Genomic DNA, 18,672 nt, shown 5'->3' on the forward strand with positions numbered 1-18,672 from the left:
AATTCTCTAGAGCCTTATTCTTCCTTATGAGCCCCTCTTCCCTTCCTCAAGAGCCTCTCCTTCCTCCTGATGACCCCCTGCTCTCTTTCTGAGCATCTCTTCCTTTCCTCATCATGATCTACTCCGCCTTCCTCGCCGGTTTCCTCTGCAGTAAGAGCTCAGAGCAGCACTCTGCATTTCTTTCCAATCCATGAAATCACATTAGGAATAAGCTCCTCCTTTTGAGGTCATGTGACCTGACGTCGCTGACCTCGTAGGAGCCAATACATCCTTGCGTAGAATCGCAGCCGCGCTTCCGCAGTGGGCGGGGTCTACGAGGACGAGGCTTGGCTCTCAGGAGTGTGAAGTTCAGTGTACTATGTGCAGAGTCCGCGGCGTGTGGTGTCATGGCGGGGGCGGTGTGTGCCGTGGTAAATGTGTTGGAGTCGTATAGGGGCAGAGACCGGCTGGTGAGTCCGGGGGACAGGATCCTCCCTGAGGGTGGTCTCATGCCAGCTGCTAGGAATTTGCTGTACCAATCCCTCGTGGTGACCATGTTGCCGCTCACACGAGTTGCGTAAATTATGTGCACACGAAAACACGCAGCACCTTCTATCCTGGCACATATTAAACGAGCGCACACAGCGGGATGGTACGTGGCGGCGGCCCGCAGACAATCCATAATGCCACGTGATTCGGCAGCCACTAGTGGTTACCGTAGTCCGACGTAAGCTGCCATACTACATGGTACGTCCCGCTGCTGTACGGACGCTCCTCCTCTGCCTCCTCTAATCTACTTACATTGTTGCCATGTGACTGTGGGGCCCCCTGCCGTCGTCGTGACGGGCTGCGTTGTCTACCCACCCGCCGCCGTCGTGACGGCCTGCAGGGGCCGCGGGGTCTATCCGCCGCCGCCGTCGTGATGGCCTGCAGGGGCCGCGGGGTCTACCCGCCCTCGTCGTTCTAAGGGGGGTAGGAATGACAGCGCCAGAGGCGGACAGGGAGATGGCAGAGCGCATGGGAGAGCTGAAGCTGACAAGGGAATAATGGGAGAGCAGCAAGAAAAGTCACAGGATCGCCAGCAGCGAGAGCGCACATGGCACCCCGGCGGGGGGAGAGTGACAGGGCCGACAAAAGCAGAGATGGGATGTCACAGCCGGGGAGATGATGGGCACCCATTTTCCTGCCCACCCTATCAAGTTGTGGGCGTGCATTTTGCTTCCATCCATTCCTCTGGGGGAGACAAGATACACCAGTACCCACTCGCCGTCCTCGTGGCGGTCTCCTGCGGCGTCCAGTTGCCATCCTCGTGGCGGTCTCCTGCGGCGTCCAGTTGCCGTCCTCGTGGCGGTCTCCTGCGGCGTCCAGTTGCCGTCCTCGTGGCGGTCTCCTGCGGCGTCCAGTTGCCGTCCTCGTGGCGGTCTCCTGCGGCGTCCAGTTGCCGTCCTCGTGGCGGTCTGCTGGGGCTGCGGGGTCTACCCGCCATCGTCGTGGTGACGGTCTGCTGGGGCTGCGGGGTCTACCCGCCATCGTCGTGGTGACGGTCTGCTGGGGCTGCGGGGTCTACCCGCCGTTGTCGTTGTGATGGGGGGTAGGAATGACAGCGCCGGAGGCGGAAGGGGAAATGGCATAGCGCATGGGAGAGCTGAAACTGGCAAAGGAGTAATGGGAGAGCAGCAAGAAAAGTCACAGGGTTACTAGCAGCGACAGCGCACATGGCAGTCCGGCAGGGGGAGAGTGACAGGGCCGACAGAAGCGGAGATGGAATGTCGCAGCCGGGGAGATGATGGGCACCTATTTTCCTGCCCAGCCAACCAAGTTGTGGGCGTGCATTTTGCTTCCACCCATTCCTCTGGTGGAGACAAGATACACCAGTGTCCGCTCGCCGTCCTCGGGACTGTGTCCTGCGCGGTCCACTCGCCGTCCTCGTGAGTGGGTCCTGCGGGGTCCACTCGTCGCTGTGTCCTGCGGGGTCCACTCGCCGTCCTCGTCGCTGTGTCCTGCGGGGTCCACTCGCCGTCCTCGTCGCTGTGTCCTGCGGGGTCCACTCGCGGCGGTGTCCTGCGGGGTCCACTCGCCGTCCTCGTGGCGGTGTCCTGCGGGGTCCACTCGTTGTCCTCGTGGCGGTGTCCTGCAGGGTCCACTCGCCGTCCTCGTGGCGGTGTCCTGCGGGGTCCACTCGCCGTCCTCGTGGCGGTGTCCTGCGGGGTCCACTCGCCGTCCTCGTGGCGGGGTCCTGCGGGGTCCACTCGCCGTCCTTATGACTACTAATGCACATCGCATGATCTTTGGTTAGGGCTCTCTTTCAGGTATAATAGTGGAAATGGAGCGACGTTGGCGACTGCGTGGACCCTCCCACAGTTGGCCGCCATGTTGGGTTCTGCTAGCAGGCTTCCTCGGTACATGACGTCACATGTGTTATGTCTGCTGGCATCCTTCATATTTTTCTTGTTCTCTGTAGATCCGGACACTGTGCTACAGCTGCCAGCTGATTGGTGGAGTCGGAGAAGAGCGGTGTGGCGGGAGGCGCCTTCTCATCGTGGCCTCGCAGCTGAGCCACTGCCGGACGGTGCTGAGGCTGTTTGACGACCTCTCCATGCTGGCGTACTCTCTTCAGTACGGATTGGGGAAGAAGGTCAGTGGCCATGTAACTGGAGCGTGTCCCGTATGTCTGTAGCCGCTTGTGGATACTTGTACTCTACAGGCGGCCATCATGCACAGCAATAAACAAGGTGAGGGCTTAGTGCCGTAGGATAAGTGGGCTCGTGGGGTCTTGCCACTGATCCCAAGAAGATGGTCCCGCTCTTCTGTCACTGCGGGACTGAGTGCGACGGTGGCTGAGTGTGCCTGGCAGCTGCTTATGTTTCAGTGGGGCCGCAGAAGTGGCCGCACTGAAAGTACACAGAGCCGCACCATCCGTTCCATCTCCGCACTACAGGGGATGCAGGGAGGAGGAGTGGTGACATAGGATCGGTGGTGAGCCCCCCACAGTCACACTTATCACCTGTCTTAATGGATATCCTAGGGATAGGTGATAAGTGTGCTGATACACCCGTTCAATGAGACCAGCATTCACAGAAGGTGACGGTGATGTCATAGTGTTGTAATGTCATGGGCCTCAACAGGTAGGTAGTTGTGACATCACTATAAATGTCTATGCAGGAAAGTGCACCACAAAGCTGCAGTTACTGGGAGAGACTGGGGAAGCCAGACATCACAAACTTCATGATTGTTTTCTCGTGTGGGGCAGCATTCATACGGGGGGAGGAGGGGGGGGGGTTTGCAGCTGAAAAAAATCTGCATCAATTCTTACAAAGCTCACAGTACTGGCTGCCGGCTCTGGTGCGCACGTATGGTGGACTGCGCTGCTTCATGCTCTGCAGATTTGTTGTCACCCGTGTAATCCTCTGTGTGACCCCCGACGGGACGCTCGCGGCAGAACCTAGAGAAGCATCTGCGACTTTCCTGCTCTGTCCGTGGCGTGGGGGGAGATGCCTGAGGCAGGAGCAACCCTGTTCTGTCTCACTTTATACCGCTTATTATTTGGCGCAGCTTATTTACCAACCTTTATTTTTTATTTCTGCAGCTCAGCCCACTTTGGTGAGGCAGAGCTGAAATGCCAGCTGCCCCCATAGACGGGTGTGCTAGTGTTGTTTCAGTGTCGGCCGCCCCCATGGATGGGTGTGCTAGTGTTGTCATTGTGCTGGCTGCTCTTGTGGACGGGTGTGCTAGTCTTAGTGTAAGCTGCCCCCCATGGACGGGTGTGCTAGTGTTGTTACTGTCCCAGCCGCCCCCCCCCATGGACGGGTGTGCTAGTGTTGTCACTGTCCCAGCTGCCCCCCCCTCCCCCTCCTCCCCATGGACGGGTGTGCTAGTGTTGTCACTGTCCCAGCTGCCCCCCCCCCCTCCCCCTCCTCCCCATGGACGGGTGTGCTAGTGTTGTCACTGTCCCGGCCGCCGCCCCCCGTGGACGGGTGTGCTAGTGTTGTCACTGTCCCGGCCGCCTCTGGTCGTTCCTACTGGGCAAGGCAGACCTGCAGCGCCAGCATGTCAACAGGACGTATTCAGGGCGACCTGTGACTAAACACTTCTGAAGTGATGAGTTTAGAGCTACAGACAAAACCCAAAGCAGAGCCACATTACAAATTCTCCTAACTTTTGATCATCATCAAATAAAGTTACGGCTTTTGAAAAGTAGAGATGAAAATCCCCCAAACCAAAATGGTGTCCCCGTTAAAGAGTAACTGCACTTCTCTGAAACTTCTGACATATTAGAGAGCCTCACATACATGCATTGTCACAGTGCGACACCTTGTTGCCCGTGTGAAGGAGGCTGAGTCTCACAGTTACCCTCACTGAGCCATGGGTGCAGGAACGTTCTGATGCTGCGACTATGAGGAGCGATATTAAAGCAAGTATCAAAGATATTTTGAAAATTGAGGGTGTTGTGGCGAGTACTTCTCAAGCACAGCCAAACGAATGCAACATTTTGCGCATTTTGTCCATCTCAGAAGCACAGGGTGACCAAGTCCTCATGCCACTCCTGCAGCAGGGCCATTTGTGGCGAACCTACTGTTCCAGTTTGCATTGACTGCATGGGATAACTTTTAATTAGTTTGATGGTTTATAGGTAACGTTAATAAATGTTCTCCTATGATCTTACCTTTTCACTAATAAATACGATAAATAAAATATTGACGTTTAATTATTAGTCTGAGACTATTATGTAGTGACGGTGTAACTCGAAAATATGTTTAGTGATCGGGGGTTAATATGGGTGAAACATGGCTTGCTATGCCATGCATATGGAGGACTGCCATGTAACCTTGGAGTCAGTGAAACGTGTTGTTGCTGAAGTTTACAATACGGCTGTTCTGAACATCCAGACTTCCTATCAGAGCATTGTATCTCCGCGGTATAAGACAATCATCCAGACTTCCTATCAGAGCATTGTATCTCCGCGGTATAAGACAATCATCCAGACTTCCTATCAGAGCATTGTATCTCTGCGGTATAAGACAATCATCCAGACTTCCTATCAGAGCATTGTATCTCCGCGGTATAAGACAATCATCCAGACTTCCTATCAGAACATTGTATCTCTGCGGTATAAGACAATCATCCAGACTTCCTATCAGAGCATTGTATCTCTGCGGTATAAGACAATCATCCAGACTTCCTATCAGAGCATTGTATCTCTGCGGTATAAGACAATCATCCAGACTTCCTATCAGAGCATTGTATCTCCGCGGTATAAGACAATCATCCAGACTTCCTATCAGAGCATTGTATCTCCGCGGTATAAGACAATCATCCAGACTTCCTATCAGAGCATTGTATCTCCGCGGTATAAGACAATCATCCAGACTTCCTATCAGAGCATTGTATCTCTGCGGTATAAGACAATCATCCAGACTTCCTATCAGAGCATTGTATCTCCGCGGTATAAGACAATCATCCAGACTTCCTATCAGAGCATTGTATCTCTGCGGTATAAGACAATCATCCAGACTTCCTATCAGAGCATTGTATCTCCGCGGTATAAGACAATCATCCAGACTTCCTATCAGAGCATTGTATCTCCGCGGTATAAGACAATCATCCAGACTTCCTATCAGAGCATTGTATCTCTGCGGTATAAGACAATCATCCAGACTTCCTATCAGAGCATTGTATCTCTGCGGTATAAGACAATCATCCAGACTTCCTATCAGAGCATTGTATCTCCGCGGTATAAGACAATCATCCAGACTTCCTATCAGAGCATTGTATCTCTGCGGTATAAGACAATCATCCAGACTTCCTATCAGAGCATTGTATCTCTGCGGTATAAGACAATCATCCAGACTTCCTATCAGAGCATTGTATCTCTGCGGTATAAGACAATAGAGACTGAAATATGTGTTCATATTGTAACCTTCTTTATGTCCCTAACAATATGCACAAGCATATTTGCATATCGCATATTTTCTTATCTCTTGTGTCATTAGTTGAGTATGTTACACGGTACCATTGTTCCTCTGTTATATACGAGGGGTGCTGGTAAGTCCTTGTTTTTTGACCGCAAAAAATTGACAAAGAACAATAAAATTTCCCAGCTATTCTACATCGTCCCCTCGGATATTGGTGCACTTCTGACTGTGGTGTTGCAATTTCTTCAATCCATCCAGAAAGAATTCCTTTGGGTGAGCGAATAATCAGGCAATTTCTTCAGAATTGGAGGCAAGTTTTTTTTTTCCCTTGAGGTGTTCCTTCAAATTAGGAAACATATGATAGTCTGAAGGTACCTGATTGGGCAAATAAGGAGGATGATCCAGCACCTCAAAGCCCAGGTCAGCCAGTTTGCTGTGGATGATGGCCATTGTGTGGACTAGGCATGGTCATGTTCTTACACAACTCCTTGGGTCAACTTTCCATGCCTTTTAGACTTCGCTTTATCTAGAAGTGTTGTGTTATACACAGCCGTGATAGTAGACCTCTTTGGAGGGCAGTCCATAAGCAGTATCCCATCTTCATCCTGGAAGACAGATGCTATCACCTTAGATGACGACTTCTGCACTCTGAACTTCTTTGCATGCGGGGAACCACTAGGTCTTCATTCTTTTGATTGCTCTTTTGACACTGTATCATACATTAAAATCCACATCTCATCTATAGTCGCCAGTCAAAACAGGAAGGCATCAGTATCCTGCTTAAAACGCCGAAGAATTCCCCCAGGAGGCTTGCAATCGGCTGTTTGCAGCTATTAACCCTTTAAATGCTGCTGTCAATTCTGATTCTAATGAGATCGCAGGGAGACGTGCGGGTGTCATGACAGCCGGTGTCCTTCTGAGAGGCCCCAGGGCTGCCTTACCAGTCTGCCTATCAAGCTGTCCCTATTGGGTGGCCTGATAAACGGCCTGTCAGATTGCAGTATGTTGTAATGTTATAGCATTACATCATACTGCTGCAGAGGCGATCAAAGCATCGCTAGTTGTGGTCCCCTAGGGGGTTTAAAAAATAAAATAAAATCAATAGTCTTAATAATTGTGTAGAAAAAAAAATAATAAAAGTTTAAATCGCTCCCCTTTTGCCAATTCTAGAATAAAAACTCATAAAAAATACATATTTGGTATTGCCGCGTCCGTAAAAGACAATCTAGCAAAGTAGCGCATTATTTATTCCGCACGACGAACGTCATTCAAAAAAAAAAAAATGTATACCGCCAGAAATGCACTGTCAACCTGTAAGTTCAGCATCATTAAGTGGTTGAGGACCCAACTCTCTCTGGAAATGTCAAGGACCTTGGCTTTTGTCTTAGCTGAAATTCTCCGGTCTTCCAGAATAGTGTCCATGGTTTCTGAAATGGTTCCCACAGAAGGTCTCCCAGAACGATCTTCTTTGTTAGTGTTGACATGGTCAGTTTTAAATTTGGCAGCCCAATTTTTCACTGTGGAGTACGAAGGAACTTGTCCCCTAATGTTTGCACCGTTTAACCATGAAGGTCTTTAGCTGACATCCCTTTCAGAAACAAGAAAACCAACGCTGCTCTGCTCTCATTTGCAGTGAAATTTGCTGCAGACTCCACCATGTTGTCTTCAAACCTGCATAACCGAAGAATGGCGCATGAGATCAGGACAACACTGGTTCACAAAGTACTACAAAGATTCAGCTTTCAAGTGATACTGATACTGAAAGTTCACTGATGTGAAAATAAATGAAGATCAAAAAGCAGAGGACTTGTCAGCACCCCCTGGTATCTCATGATGTGCAAAACGTCCATTCCATCATTTTCTTTTCTTTTCATGTATTTTATCTGCATTCTGATGCCAGGCAGAACTGCAAAATTTACTTTATTACTTCAATGAAACACACAACACAATCAAATACCATTATATACCATTAGGAAAAAGACGGTCTCATCAGGTGGATCTCGGTTTTGGGCAACATCTGTGACCAGCTATACTATCCGTGTGAGCACGTGGCCTGGGCAGCAGATGCTGGAGTTCTTCACATCAAGTCTGATAAGTGGTGGACGGCCAGCACCGCCCTCTGGGCCCTTTCACTTCTGGTGGGAATGATACGGTAGGTCATTCCACAGTTTTTGTTTTTTTTAACACAAGCTCTTCTAAATGTTTATTTTTTATTTTTTTTTACATGGGTGACCCTAAAGACAACCTGTTGCGTTCTCTGAAAAGCAGAAAGGGTTTACATTCCTCCTTACAACCATGCCTTTGTTTTTATTTTTGATCTAGCTCCCTCCTTTTTGCACAATGGTTCTGGTTAATTTTGGAGCCTAGCACTAGTCAAGTGTCATGTGGGCGGGCTCCACCGTCCAGTGTCAGTTGTTGACATGAGGTTTGACACTGGGTGGTGGACACCACCCACATGGCACATGACTAGTTTTAGTAGCTTGAGAAAGGCCTAACGGCCGAAACGTCACTGTGGTTGTCTGTGATGGGGCAATAAAGGCTTTTAGTATTTAGAACTGCCGGAGCTCCTTCTTTACTTTGTAGATTACCCAGGGAGTGCGGGTTTGGACCCCCTCTCTGCTCTGGCTGTTGCATCTCCAGCCCGACCCAAAGTGGGTACTTTACTGGTGCTGTTGGTGTAGTTTTCTGCTTTGCTTAGTTTTAGTGGCTAGGGACAGGATTTGGAGTCTCTTCGTGAGGCCTACAATATTATAACCTTTATTCATATCTTTCAATCCACAGATCTCTAAGAAGATTAATAAAGTTAAAAAGAAGCGAGGGAGAACATTCGGAGTGAGTTGAAAGCCGTTTTATACGTTGTGCCAACTTTAAAAGAAACAAGAAATGTTGTTAAGCCACCATCACAACGCATTTCACATGTTTTGGTCTAAAAGCACAGAAGAGTCGCATCAGATTCTTGTATTTGGCGCCCTGTATAGAAATATGTGACCTTGAGACCCCCAAGCAGTGGCCGCAGCTATGAGTCCCTATCAGCAGACTTACTGCGCCCATCATCCTTCCTGATGTCAGCGCTTATCGCAAGCGCTATGCAGCCCCCTTCACGTGTCTTCTGGTGCATGGCGAAGCAAGGTGAAGTTCAGGTGTATACAACTTGCTTCAATATCTATCCATCGGAAGACGCTAGCAGGCGTGCGCAATGAGCGGTGACTTCAGGAAGTGGATGAGGGGGTTATTCTAATGTACTGAATCAGGACCGCCCAGAGGATTCCAGACCAGGTATTTACATGGAAAGTGCCAAATAGTAAAAGTAAGAATTTGGGATGACTTATTCTGTGTTTTTCAGACAAATACATGTGTGTAATGCATTGAACATGCTGAATATTGTCATGGCAGCGACTTAATATTCAACCTGCTAGATTAAAATAAACCATTTTTCAACTGGATGTATCTTAAGAATGCTTTTTGTCTTGTTTTCGCAGTTACATACTTGTGGTGGTGCCGCTAGTTTGGTTCCCGTCCAGTGCTAGTAAGAAGAGGCCACTTCTCGATCCTTTCTCTCCAGCACAGTAGCAGGAATCGCTCATGTACGAGAGGATGCAAACAGTCCACCAGTACTGAATACATGAGGCGGATGCTGTGAGACTGAATCAAAACAGCAGGGGGCGCCACCACAAGTATGGAAAGGACTAGAATTTAAAGTATTTTTTCCTATCTTTGAGTGTTCCCTCAGAATGCATCGCCCATAGTTTTCAATGTGGCTCGCAAAGCATCGCACGGGGTGCGCAAGTGCGATGTGAGGTTTTGCATTAAAAACAATGAGAAACGCACTGCGATTCTCTGCTGCGGCTTTTAGGCTGCAGTGATGTGAGGTGGTTTTAACACAAAAAACGCCTTTTGTGAACGTTATATTGGGCCAATATTGCACTCGCCCATGTGGAATTAGCCCTATTGTTTAGCTGTGCCAAGCCGTAGTCTGAAAGCATTTGCGCTGTTTCTTGGCTACCGAGGATGTAGTTGGTAATTCCTAAAACCCCATGATCTTGTGGAGATCCAGCACTGCTGCTCATATTGGGGGACAATAGTATTTATGGCAAAGTCATGTATAGACAAGAAAAGGTGAATGGAGAAAATACTTTGTGCCAATGCTCTTCCTTTTATGAGCTTGGGCACAAGTCAAAATCTCTGTGGGGTCCACTTTCCTAGATCCTGCCTGGCGGACATTAACCCCTTAAGGACAGGGCCTATTTTGGGCTTAAGGACGCAACGATTTTTGGCGGATTTTCTTCTCCATTTTTCAAAAGTCCTAACTTTTTTATTTTTCCGTCGACGCGGCCGTATGAGGGCTTGTTTTTTGCGTGGCAAACTGTAGTTTTTATCGGTGCCACTTTTTGGTACATAAACTATATTGTAAAACTTTTATTTTTTTTTGTGATAGCAGGGAGAGAAAACGCATCAATTCTGCCATAGATTAATATATATATTTTTTTTAACCGCGTTAATCATGCAGCATAAATCACACAATCCATTTTTTCTGCAAGTTGGCACGGTTACAATTCTACCAAAATTCTTACATTTTTTTTTTTAGGTTTTTCCACTTTTCTGCAATAAAAACCCTTTTTTCCCCTCGTCATCCTGACAGCATACACCTGGAGGTTGTCCGCTGGACACCTGTTGGGACAGGAAGCGGAAAAACATACAAAAGGCAACTCCCACCACCGGCTCACCAGTGTCTTCCTGTCCCTACAGGACAGTCCAAGCGGAAGCCTCCAGGTGTATGCTGGAGGTGAAAAAAGAAGGAAAGAAAACTCCTATGCAGCCTGTCCGCCCGTGGGGGGACGACTCTCTGTTCGGGCTGGCAGGGCTTGCGCGGGTGAGACCCTACGTGGGGACCCTCACCCGCAGGATCTACCCAGCACCGCGTTCCCTGCGGGGAAAACCTTCCCCAGTGCGCTGCCCAGTGGGGTTGTCGCACTGGGAAGATACAGCCCGGTACCTGCAGGGCTTGGAAGAATCCGCCCTCCGAACGCCGGCGCCTCCAGGCAGGGATCCAGAGCATCTGAGCAGGTATGCCAGCCGGGAGAGAGCGCGCGGCGCAGTCCGACCGGTGCGCTCGAGCCAGCGTCTCCACATAGTGTGTCCTCTTCAGAGCGTCCCGACGTATGGAGTATCCCCCGAGTCCGGCGCGGCGGCATGACGTCAGCGCGGCCGCGTCACGGGGGTGGGGCGGGGCCTCGTAAAAAGAGCACCAAAATTTGAAAATTTAAAAAAGAAAAAAAAGCTGGATTTTCCCCGCATGTCTTCTGTCTGCACCTTAGAAGAAGTCAGCCAGAGAGGACACGGAGAGCAGCCTGCTGGTGAGTAGACCTTCTTGGGTCTCACACCGGGGAGAAGAAGAGAATATCAGGTGCTGGAAATTCCCCTTTTGCTGTCTCCGTCTCTTAGGACAGAGAAGCACAAAAGGTTAGAGAGGCCAAGAAGCGAGTGCGCAAGTGTCCGGTCTGCTTGCAGCGACTAGACGAGGGCCACACCAAGCCCTTATGCGCAGACTGCACGGAGAAAGTGGTCCGTGAGGAAGGCTCCTCGGGCATATCGGATATCCGATCTATGATCCGCGAGGAGATTGAAGCCTCTCTCTCATCTCTTTCCTTTCCGCCCCCCACGAAAAGGGTAAGGCGGTCACGGATAGAAGAGTCGGACTCTGAGGAAGGGCTCCTAGAAGATTCCCCCTCAGAAACCATGCCGCCTATGGAGGATGCAAGGAAGTATTTCTTCTCATCGGCGGACCTGGGGCAACTATTAACCGCGGTCCGACGCACCATGCAGGTGGAGGAAGAGACGCCGCACCAGCCATCCTTTCAGGATAGCCTGTTCCGGGGACTCCTACCGCAGCCAAAACCGTCATTCCCGGTCAATGACATCTTGAAACAGCTAATCCTGACCGAGTGGAAACAGGCAGAACACAAGTTTTTTCTGTCCAACGAATTCAAAGATCGGATGGTCTTCACCCCGGAAGACATTGAGTTCCTGGAAACCGTCCCTAAAGTGGATTTGGCGGTCGCCAGGGTCTCAAAGAAGGCTGCCCTCCCCTTTGAGGACATTTCCCAATTGCGGGATCCACTGGATACCAGAGTGGATTCGGCAATGAAAAAGGTCTGGGAGACTGCGGCCCTCACCATTAAAGCCAATATCACGGCCACGTCCGTGGCGAGATCTATGACGGTCTGGTTAGACCAACTCCAGACACTGATTACTCAAAGGGGCTCGAGGGAAGACCTCTCCAACTGCCTTCCCCTCCTCTAACAGGCAACCGGCTTCCTGGCAGACGCCTCTATGGAGTCAGTGAGGTTCGGGGCCCGTTCAGCAGCGCTCTCGAACACAGCCAGGAGGGCCGTCTGGGTAAAGGCCTGGACGGGGGACAATGTCTCAAAGAACAGGCTCTGCTCCTTGCCCTTCCAAGGACGCCGGATCTTCTGGCCTTCCTTGGATACACTCCTAGAGAAGGCATCAGACAAGAGCCAGGGATTACCGTCAGAGAAACCCTTCAAGCGGCCTTCCTCCTCCTACCCTCCTCCCTTTGTTCCCGCTAGAACATACAGGGGGAAGGGGAAAACCGGACGCTGGTCCTATCCCAAAGGCGGAAAGGGTGAGAATCCGCCCTCCGGGATCCGGCAAGTGGGGGGTAGACTGAGGGGGTTCGCCAGTAAATGGAGCGAAATAACCTCCAATCCCTGGGCCTTACGCCTAGTCTCGGAGGGCTATAAAATTAAATTTTCCTCCCCAGAGGTTTGTGGTTACCCCCTGCCAGTCACCCACATCTGCTCGGGCCCTCCAGTCGGGGGTACGGGACCTGTTGTCGCTAGGGGCCATCACTCGGGTTCCCGCAGAAGAACTGTTCAAGGGGTGCTACTCCCCCTTGTTTCTCATCAAAAAACCTAACAGGTCCTATAGAACCATAATTAACATGAAACACCTGAACAAATCTATATCATACCAAAGATTTAAAATGGAATCAGTGAGGTCAGCGATCCCCTTAATCGCACCAGAGAGCGTCATAGCCACGGTGGACTTAAAGGACGCCTACTATCATGTCCCCATACACTCAGATTCCCAACAGTTTCTGCGATTCGCCCTGGTGATAGAGGGGTCAGTCTCTCAATTCCAGTTTTCGTGCCTGCCGTTCGGGATTTCCTCTGCACCTCGGGTGTTCTCCAAGCTGGTGTTAGAGATGGTGGCGGCACTAAGGACGGACAAGGTGTTGATTGTCCCATACCTCGACGATTTCCTGCTCATAGCAGGATCAGCTTCGGAACTCCAGTGCCGGGTCAACCTCACACTCCGTCTGTTCGAGTCGTTAGGTTGGATCATCAACTTCGACAAATCCAGTCTTCTGCCCGAACAAAAGAAAAAGTTCCTGGGAGTTATTCTGGACTCACACCGCCAGTGTTCTTCCCTTCCTCTAGAAAAGCAAAAAACGATCCAAGACGAGAGCCGGGCACTTTCGTTAGCCACCCAAGTCTCCCTTAGGAGAGGCATGAGGGTTCTCGGCCTCATGACAGCTTGCATTGGAGTAGTCCCGTGGGCCCAGTTACATTGTAGAACTCTCCAGGACTTCATCCTGAGCAACTGGGATAAATCACCAGCTTCCCTGGATCAGAAAGTTGTCCTTACCCACAAAGTAAAGTCCTCCTTGGGGTGGTGGACGTCTATCTCCAACCTTGCCAGGGCCACGGTTTGGGACCCTGCATCCCCAGTATCCATCTTTACTGACGCGAGCGCAACTGGCTGGGGGGCCCACTTAGGCCGTCATTACGTCCAAGGGGGCTGGAACCAGAAGGAAGCTACTCAATCTTCCAATTACAAAGAGCTTTGCGCTGTCTGGAGGGCCATCCGGGGCCTCGAGACAGAGATCGGGAGTAGACCCATTAAGATCTTTTCAGATAATATAACAACGGTGTCCCTCATTCGCCACCAGGGATCCACGCGGAACCCCGACTACAAGACCTGGCGGCGAAAGTTCTCAGGTGGATAGAGCAGCGGACACCTTCCGTCTCAGCGTTCCACGTAAGGGGCCCAGAGAATTCCATGGCAGACTACCTCAGCCGCAGGAGGATAGACCCCGGGGAGTGGGCGCTACATCCAGAGGCATTCCAGTTAATTACGGAAAGATGGGGGACACCAAAGGTGGACTTGTTCGCCTCTCGGGAGAACAGCAAGTGTCCCAGGTTTTTTTCCAGGGGGGCAGACGGGGGCTCCCTGGGAATAGACGCACTGTCCCGGGAGTGGGACCTGGCATACGCCTTCCCACCTATCCCCCTGATCCCTCGGGTTCTAAGGAAGATCCAGGGGTCCCCATGCTCCGTTATCCTGGTGGCCACATTCTGGCCCAAGAGACCTTGGTTCCCGCTCCTGGCCGCTCTCTCGACACAGGAGCCTCTACATCTACTGCGGAGAGACGACCTCCTTCAACAAGGTCCCCTGATTTGCCCAAAAGTCCGACAGTTCAGACTGGCGGCCTGGAGGCTGAGCGGGTAAAATACCTGAACCAGGGCCTATCAGGGAGGGTGACCACCACCTTATGTGAGAGCCTCAAAGAATCCACCAGGAATATATACACCAGGGTGTGGGATACCTTCTCTAGGTGGTTGGGGCATAGTATTCACGACCTCCAACAACCTGACATTAATAAGATTCTGGAGTTCCTTCAGGATGGATTGGACATGGGGCTAAAACCGGGCACCCTTAAGGTCCAGGTGGCCGCCCTGGGAGCCTTCTTTGACTTCCCCTTAGGCAACCATAGGCTAGTTAAAAAATACCTTAAAGGGGCAGTCAGACTCCACCCCTTTATAAAGAAAACCATGCCCCCATGGGACCTGAGCCTTGTTTTGCAGGCCCTTTGCGCACACCCCTTCGAGCCCCTGGAAGAGCTCTCAGTTAAGATCCTCTCCTATAAGGTTGCCTTCCTAGTGACCATCACATCCGCCAGGCGGATCGGGAAAATCCAAGCCCTCTCTATTAAAACTCCATATATGACCATCTTCCCGGACAAAATAGAGTTCAGGCCTGACCCTTTCTTTCAACCGAAATTCCTCACAGACTTTCACAGAGAGCAAAGAATAGTACTTCCCTCCTGCCAGGAACCCCGTAGCACCACGGAACAGAGGTTCCATAACCTAGATGTGGGATGGGCAATCTTGAAGTATTTAGAGGTCTCACATTCCTTCAGGAAATCTAACAACCTCTTTATTCAATTTCAGGGTCCACGCAGAGGAGGGGCTGCTACTAAGGATTCCCTAGTGCGGTGGGTCAGGAGGGCCATAGAAGAGGCATACAGATCCCAAGGGATCCCACTCCCGGGCGAAGTTAGAGCACATTCTACTAGGGCGGTCGCCTGTTCCTGGGCGGAGAGAGCCCAGGCGACAACCGACCAGATCTGCAGAGCCGCCACATGGTCAAGCACCCATACTTTTGTAAAACATTATCGCCTGGACGTGGGGGCCAGCCGTGACACGGCCTTTGGGCGGAAGGTGCTGCAGGCAGTGGTCCCTCTCTAAAGCCCTTGGTTGTTGGCACTTCTCCAGGTGTATGCTGTCAGGATGACGAGGGGAAGACAGGAATTAGGTTTACCTGTTAATTCCTTTTCTTGAAGGCATCCTGACAGCGTTGGGGCTTTTCCCTCCCCTTCAGTTAATTTCGACGTGAAGTAACGTATTGTACTATGATTTCGGTATTAAAAATGATGGGTTAAGCAAAGCCGGGTCACTGTAGTTATTTGGTACACACTGGTGAGCCAGTGGTGGGGGTTGCCTTTTGTATGTTTTTCCGCTTCCTGTCCCAACAGGTGTCCAGCGGACAACCTCCAGGTGTATGCTGTCAGGATGACTTCAAGAAAAGGAATTAACAGGTAAACCTAATTCCTGTCTTTGGAAATCTTTTTTTTTTTTCTAAGTCGCTGCATTCAAAGTCCTGTAACTTCTTAATTTTTTTATGTACGGAGCTCTATGAGGGCTTATATTTTGCGAGATGAGCTGTAGTTTTTTAGGTACCATTTTGGGGTACACACGGCTTTTTTATCCCTTTTATTGCGTTTTAGGGAGGCAAAATGCTAAAAATTAGCATTTTTGCCTAATTTTTTTAGTGTTTATTTTAATGCTTTTTTTCCTGCACCGTCAAAAGCATGTGCAACTTATTGTACGCGTTGTTACGGACGTGACTACCAAATATGTGGGGTTTTTTTTTTGCTAATATGAGAAAAAGCATTAAAAAAGGTGTTTTTTTTTTTTGTTTTGTTTTGTTTTTTTACACAATTTGTGTCCCTCTGAGGGACTCGCAGCACCGCACTGATGATCGCTGTGATAAGGCATGGCAGGGCTACTGCCCTGCCATGCCTTATCGCTTATACAGTGATCACAGACTATGGCATTACAGGTCGCCAGTGTCTGGCGTCCTGTTGCCATGGCAACAGGCCAGGCTCTCTGCGATTATATCGCGAGAGCCTGGCAACTTCACAGAGGGAGCGCGCTCCCACTGTGAACCCTTCCCATGCCGCGATCTACATAGATCATGGCAGGGAAGGGGTTAACAGTGGGGGAGCATCTCCGACTTCCCTCACTTATGATCTCGCGCTATCTCCAGGACGTAAGTTTACTCCCTGTTGCGGGAAGTACCCCGCTGCCAGGACGTAAACTTACGCCGTGGAGCGGGAAGGGGTTAAACACGTACAGAACTGTGCAGAAGGATCTGCCCCTAAAATATTCATGGAGTGTTTTCCATATTGTGATCACCATTTAAAGGGAACCTGTCATCAATTCTTCCCACAGTGAATGAAGCCCAGCGTTACGATTATTCCCTACAGCAGTTTACAAAACGTATTTTGCCATGGCTCCTTGCAGATCCATACTTGAGCAATCGTTGTTTAACACCTTAACGTTCCATGGAGTACAGTTACGTCCTGAAGTGTTAGGCTGGGTTCACACAGGGCTGATTTGTTGCGGTTTTTCCATTGCGGTTTTGACGCAGAAGAACGGCTTCTGCGGCAAAACCGCTTCAAAGGTTAATTTGGGCTTGCGGATTTTCCGCAAGCGTTTTTTTCCGCAGCGCTTTTTAACTTTTTGTCTCGTATTTGGTGCGGTTTTGACTGCGTCCATAGAGATCTATGGACAAAAAAGCGCTGCGGAAAAGACCAAAGAATGAACATGCTGCATCTTTTAAAACCGCGCCGCTGTTGCATTTCCGCACTGCGGCTGTGCGGAAAAAATCCGTCCTGTGAGAACAGCTTTTTGGCAAATCTCATTTGTGCTGCATTGCACTGCAAACGCAGCGGTTTTGCCGCAGTGCAGATGTGCAATGGCAATCCGCGGCAAAACCGCAGCAAATCAGCCCTGTGTGAACCCAGCCTTAGGGTATGTTTGAAGGGAGATCGCGGGGCCACCTCTCTTCATACAACGCGGGCGTCAGCTGTTTATTACAACTAACACCCACAGGCAATAGCTACTATTAGCCGTTTAAATGCCGCTGTCAATTCTGAAAGTGGCATTTAAATCCCCCGAACAACGTTTAGGGGTCTCTACTTCTACTAATTGTAGCACTGTGCTGGGTCTACCATGGTGATGACAAGCATGCTGAACGGAGGCCCAGACCGACAAACAAAACGTGCTTCTCCAGGGTTGCTTGATTTGACTGTACTTTGCTTTTGCAGGAATGATCCTCCAAAGAACCGAGGAGAAATGAAGTTCCAGATGAGATCTGAAATGTTGTGCATTATCGGCTGCCTCTCTGACCTCGTTAACGCTATTCACTGGATGCCCCCTGGTTTTCTATGGGGGGGATCCTCGCCAATGTGGTTGGTTGGTCTGATGGGGACGATTTCTTCAGTAATTGGCATCTACCAGACTGCGGTTGGGGGAAGCTCTGCAGGAGTATAAAGCCAAAGACCTACATGGTTTGCTATTCATGAGCCTTAGGTTTAGGCGCCCAGTGGCCTCTAGACTGGAGGGTATTTCTACTCAGGTGAACAGTTGATGTTTCTTTTTACTCATTTCTAAGCTTTTAAAGTACATTAATTTTAGTTTAACTACAACATAATTTCCTATAAGCCTCTGTAGCCACAGCGCTTGTAGAGGAGTGCTGGGTATAGGACTGGTAAGTGGTGGAGCACACTTGAAACTGCAGTTGGATAGGCGTCAGCACTACCGGACGTGGGGAGTTATATCCACTGCACATTATGAATATTTAGTATTTTCTGTCGTGGCCTCAGTAATGGTAATCCTTTACCGGCTGCGCTACAGCTTGTTCCTGCTACTATACTGCTATCAGGCATCCTATTATATTATAGACTGGAAATTTCCAATGTTATTTGGTTTTTGCACTTACTGAATTTGTTAGAAAAATAAATTGTTGGAATTTTATGAAGAATTATGACATAATATAATAAACAATGTTCTGCTCTCCAGAAATGCAGGACACAAAGTTGTGTAATTTTCTAAAATTGTTCCCTTTTGAGAAGAGCATCTCCTGAAGTATCTCCACTAGATGGTGCCAGTTCCTAAATGTTCAACTTTCTCTTCAGCTGAATTGTGACACTTCATAGTCAAAATGAAAGACCAGCACAGCTTTCATGTTACCCGAGCAGAATACAACATGAAAGCTGCGTAGTGATTGGTTGCTACAGGCAACTAAGACATTTTTTTTTTACAACCGTTTCATAAATATGCCCCTATGGTGTTTGTATTTTCTTACTGTACATTGTATTCTTGCAGCTACCTGCATTCTGCAACGGTGCTCC

General features: G+C 49.7%; 1 protein-coding gene across 1 annotated transcript; it reads left to right on the top strand.

The window, feature by feature from the left end:
• Positions 1 to 296: 296 nt before the first annotated feature.
• PEX11G (peroxisomal biogenesis factor 11 gamma) lies at positions 297 to 18,347 on the top strand. Its single transcript, XM_066604570.1, has 5 exons — positions 297 to 449; positions 2,441 to 2,614; positions 7,865 to 8,043; positions 8,673 to 8,723; positions 17,587 to 18,347. Exons 1-5 carry the CDS (start codon positions 387 to 389, stop codon positions 17,810 to 17,812), a joined length of 693 nt encoding a protein of 230 aa, XP_066460667.1. The 5' UTR covers positions 297 to 386; the 3' UTR covers positions 17,813 to 18,347.
• Positions 18,348 to 18,672: the final 325 nt, after the last annotated feature.

Source organism: Eleutherodactylus coqui, chromosome 5, assembly GCF_035609145.1.
Source record: "Eleutherodactylus coqui strain aEleCoq1 chromosome 5, aEleCoq1.hap1, whole genome shotgun sequence".
NCBI lineage: Eukaryota > Metazoa > Chordata > Amphibia > Anura > Eleutherodactylidae > Eleutherodactylus > Eleutherodactylus coqui.

Bases quoted from the DNA above. Each gene is read 5' to 3' on its own strand.
- PEX11G (XM_066604570.1), top strand. From the start codon at position 387: ATGGCGGGGGCGGTGTGTGCCGTGGTAAATGTGTTGGAGTCGTATAGG. The intron at 450-2,440 runs GTGAGTCCGGGG...TGTTCTCTGTAG, and splicing joins ATAGGGGCAGAGACCGGCTG to ATCCGGACACTGTGCTACAG. The intron at 2,615-7,864 runs GTCAGTGGCCAT...ATATACCATTAG, and splicing joins AGTACGGATTGGGGAAGAAG to GAAAAAGACGGTCTCATCAG.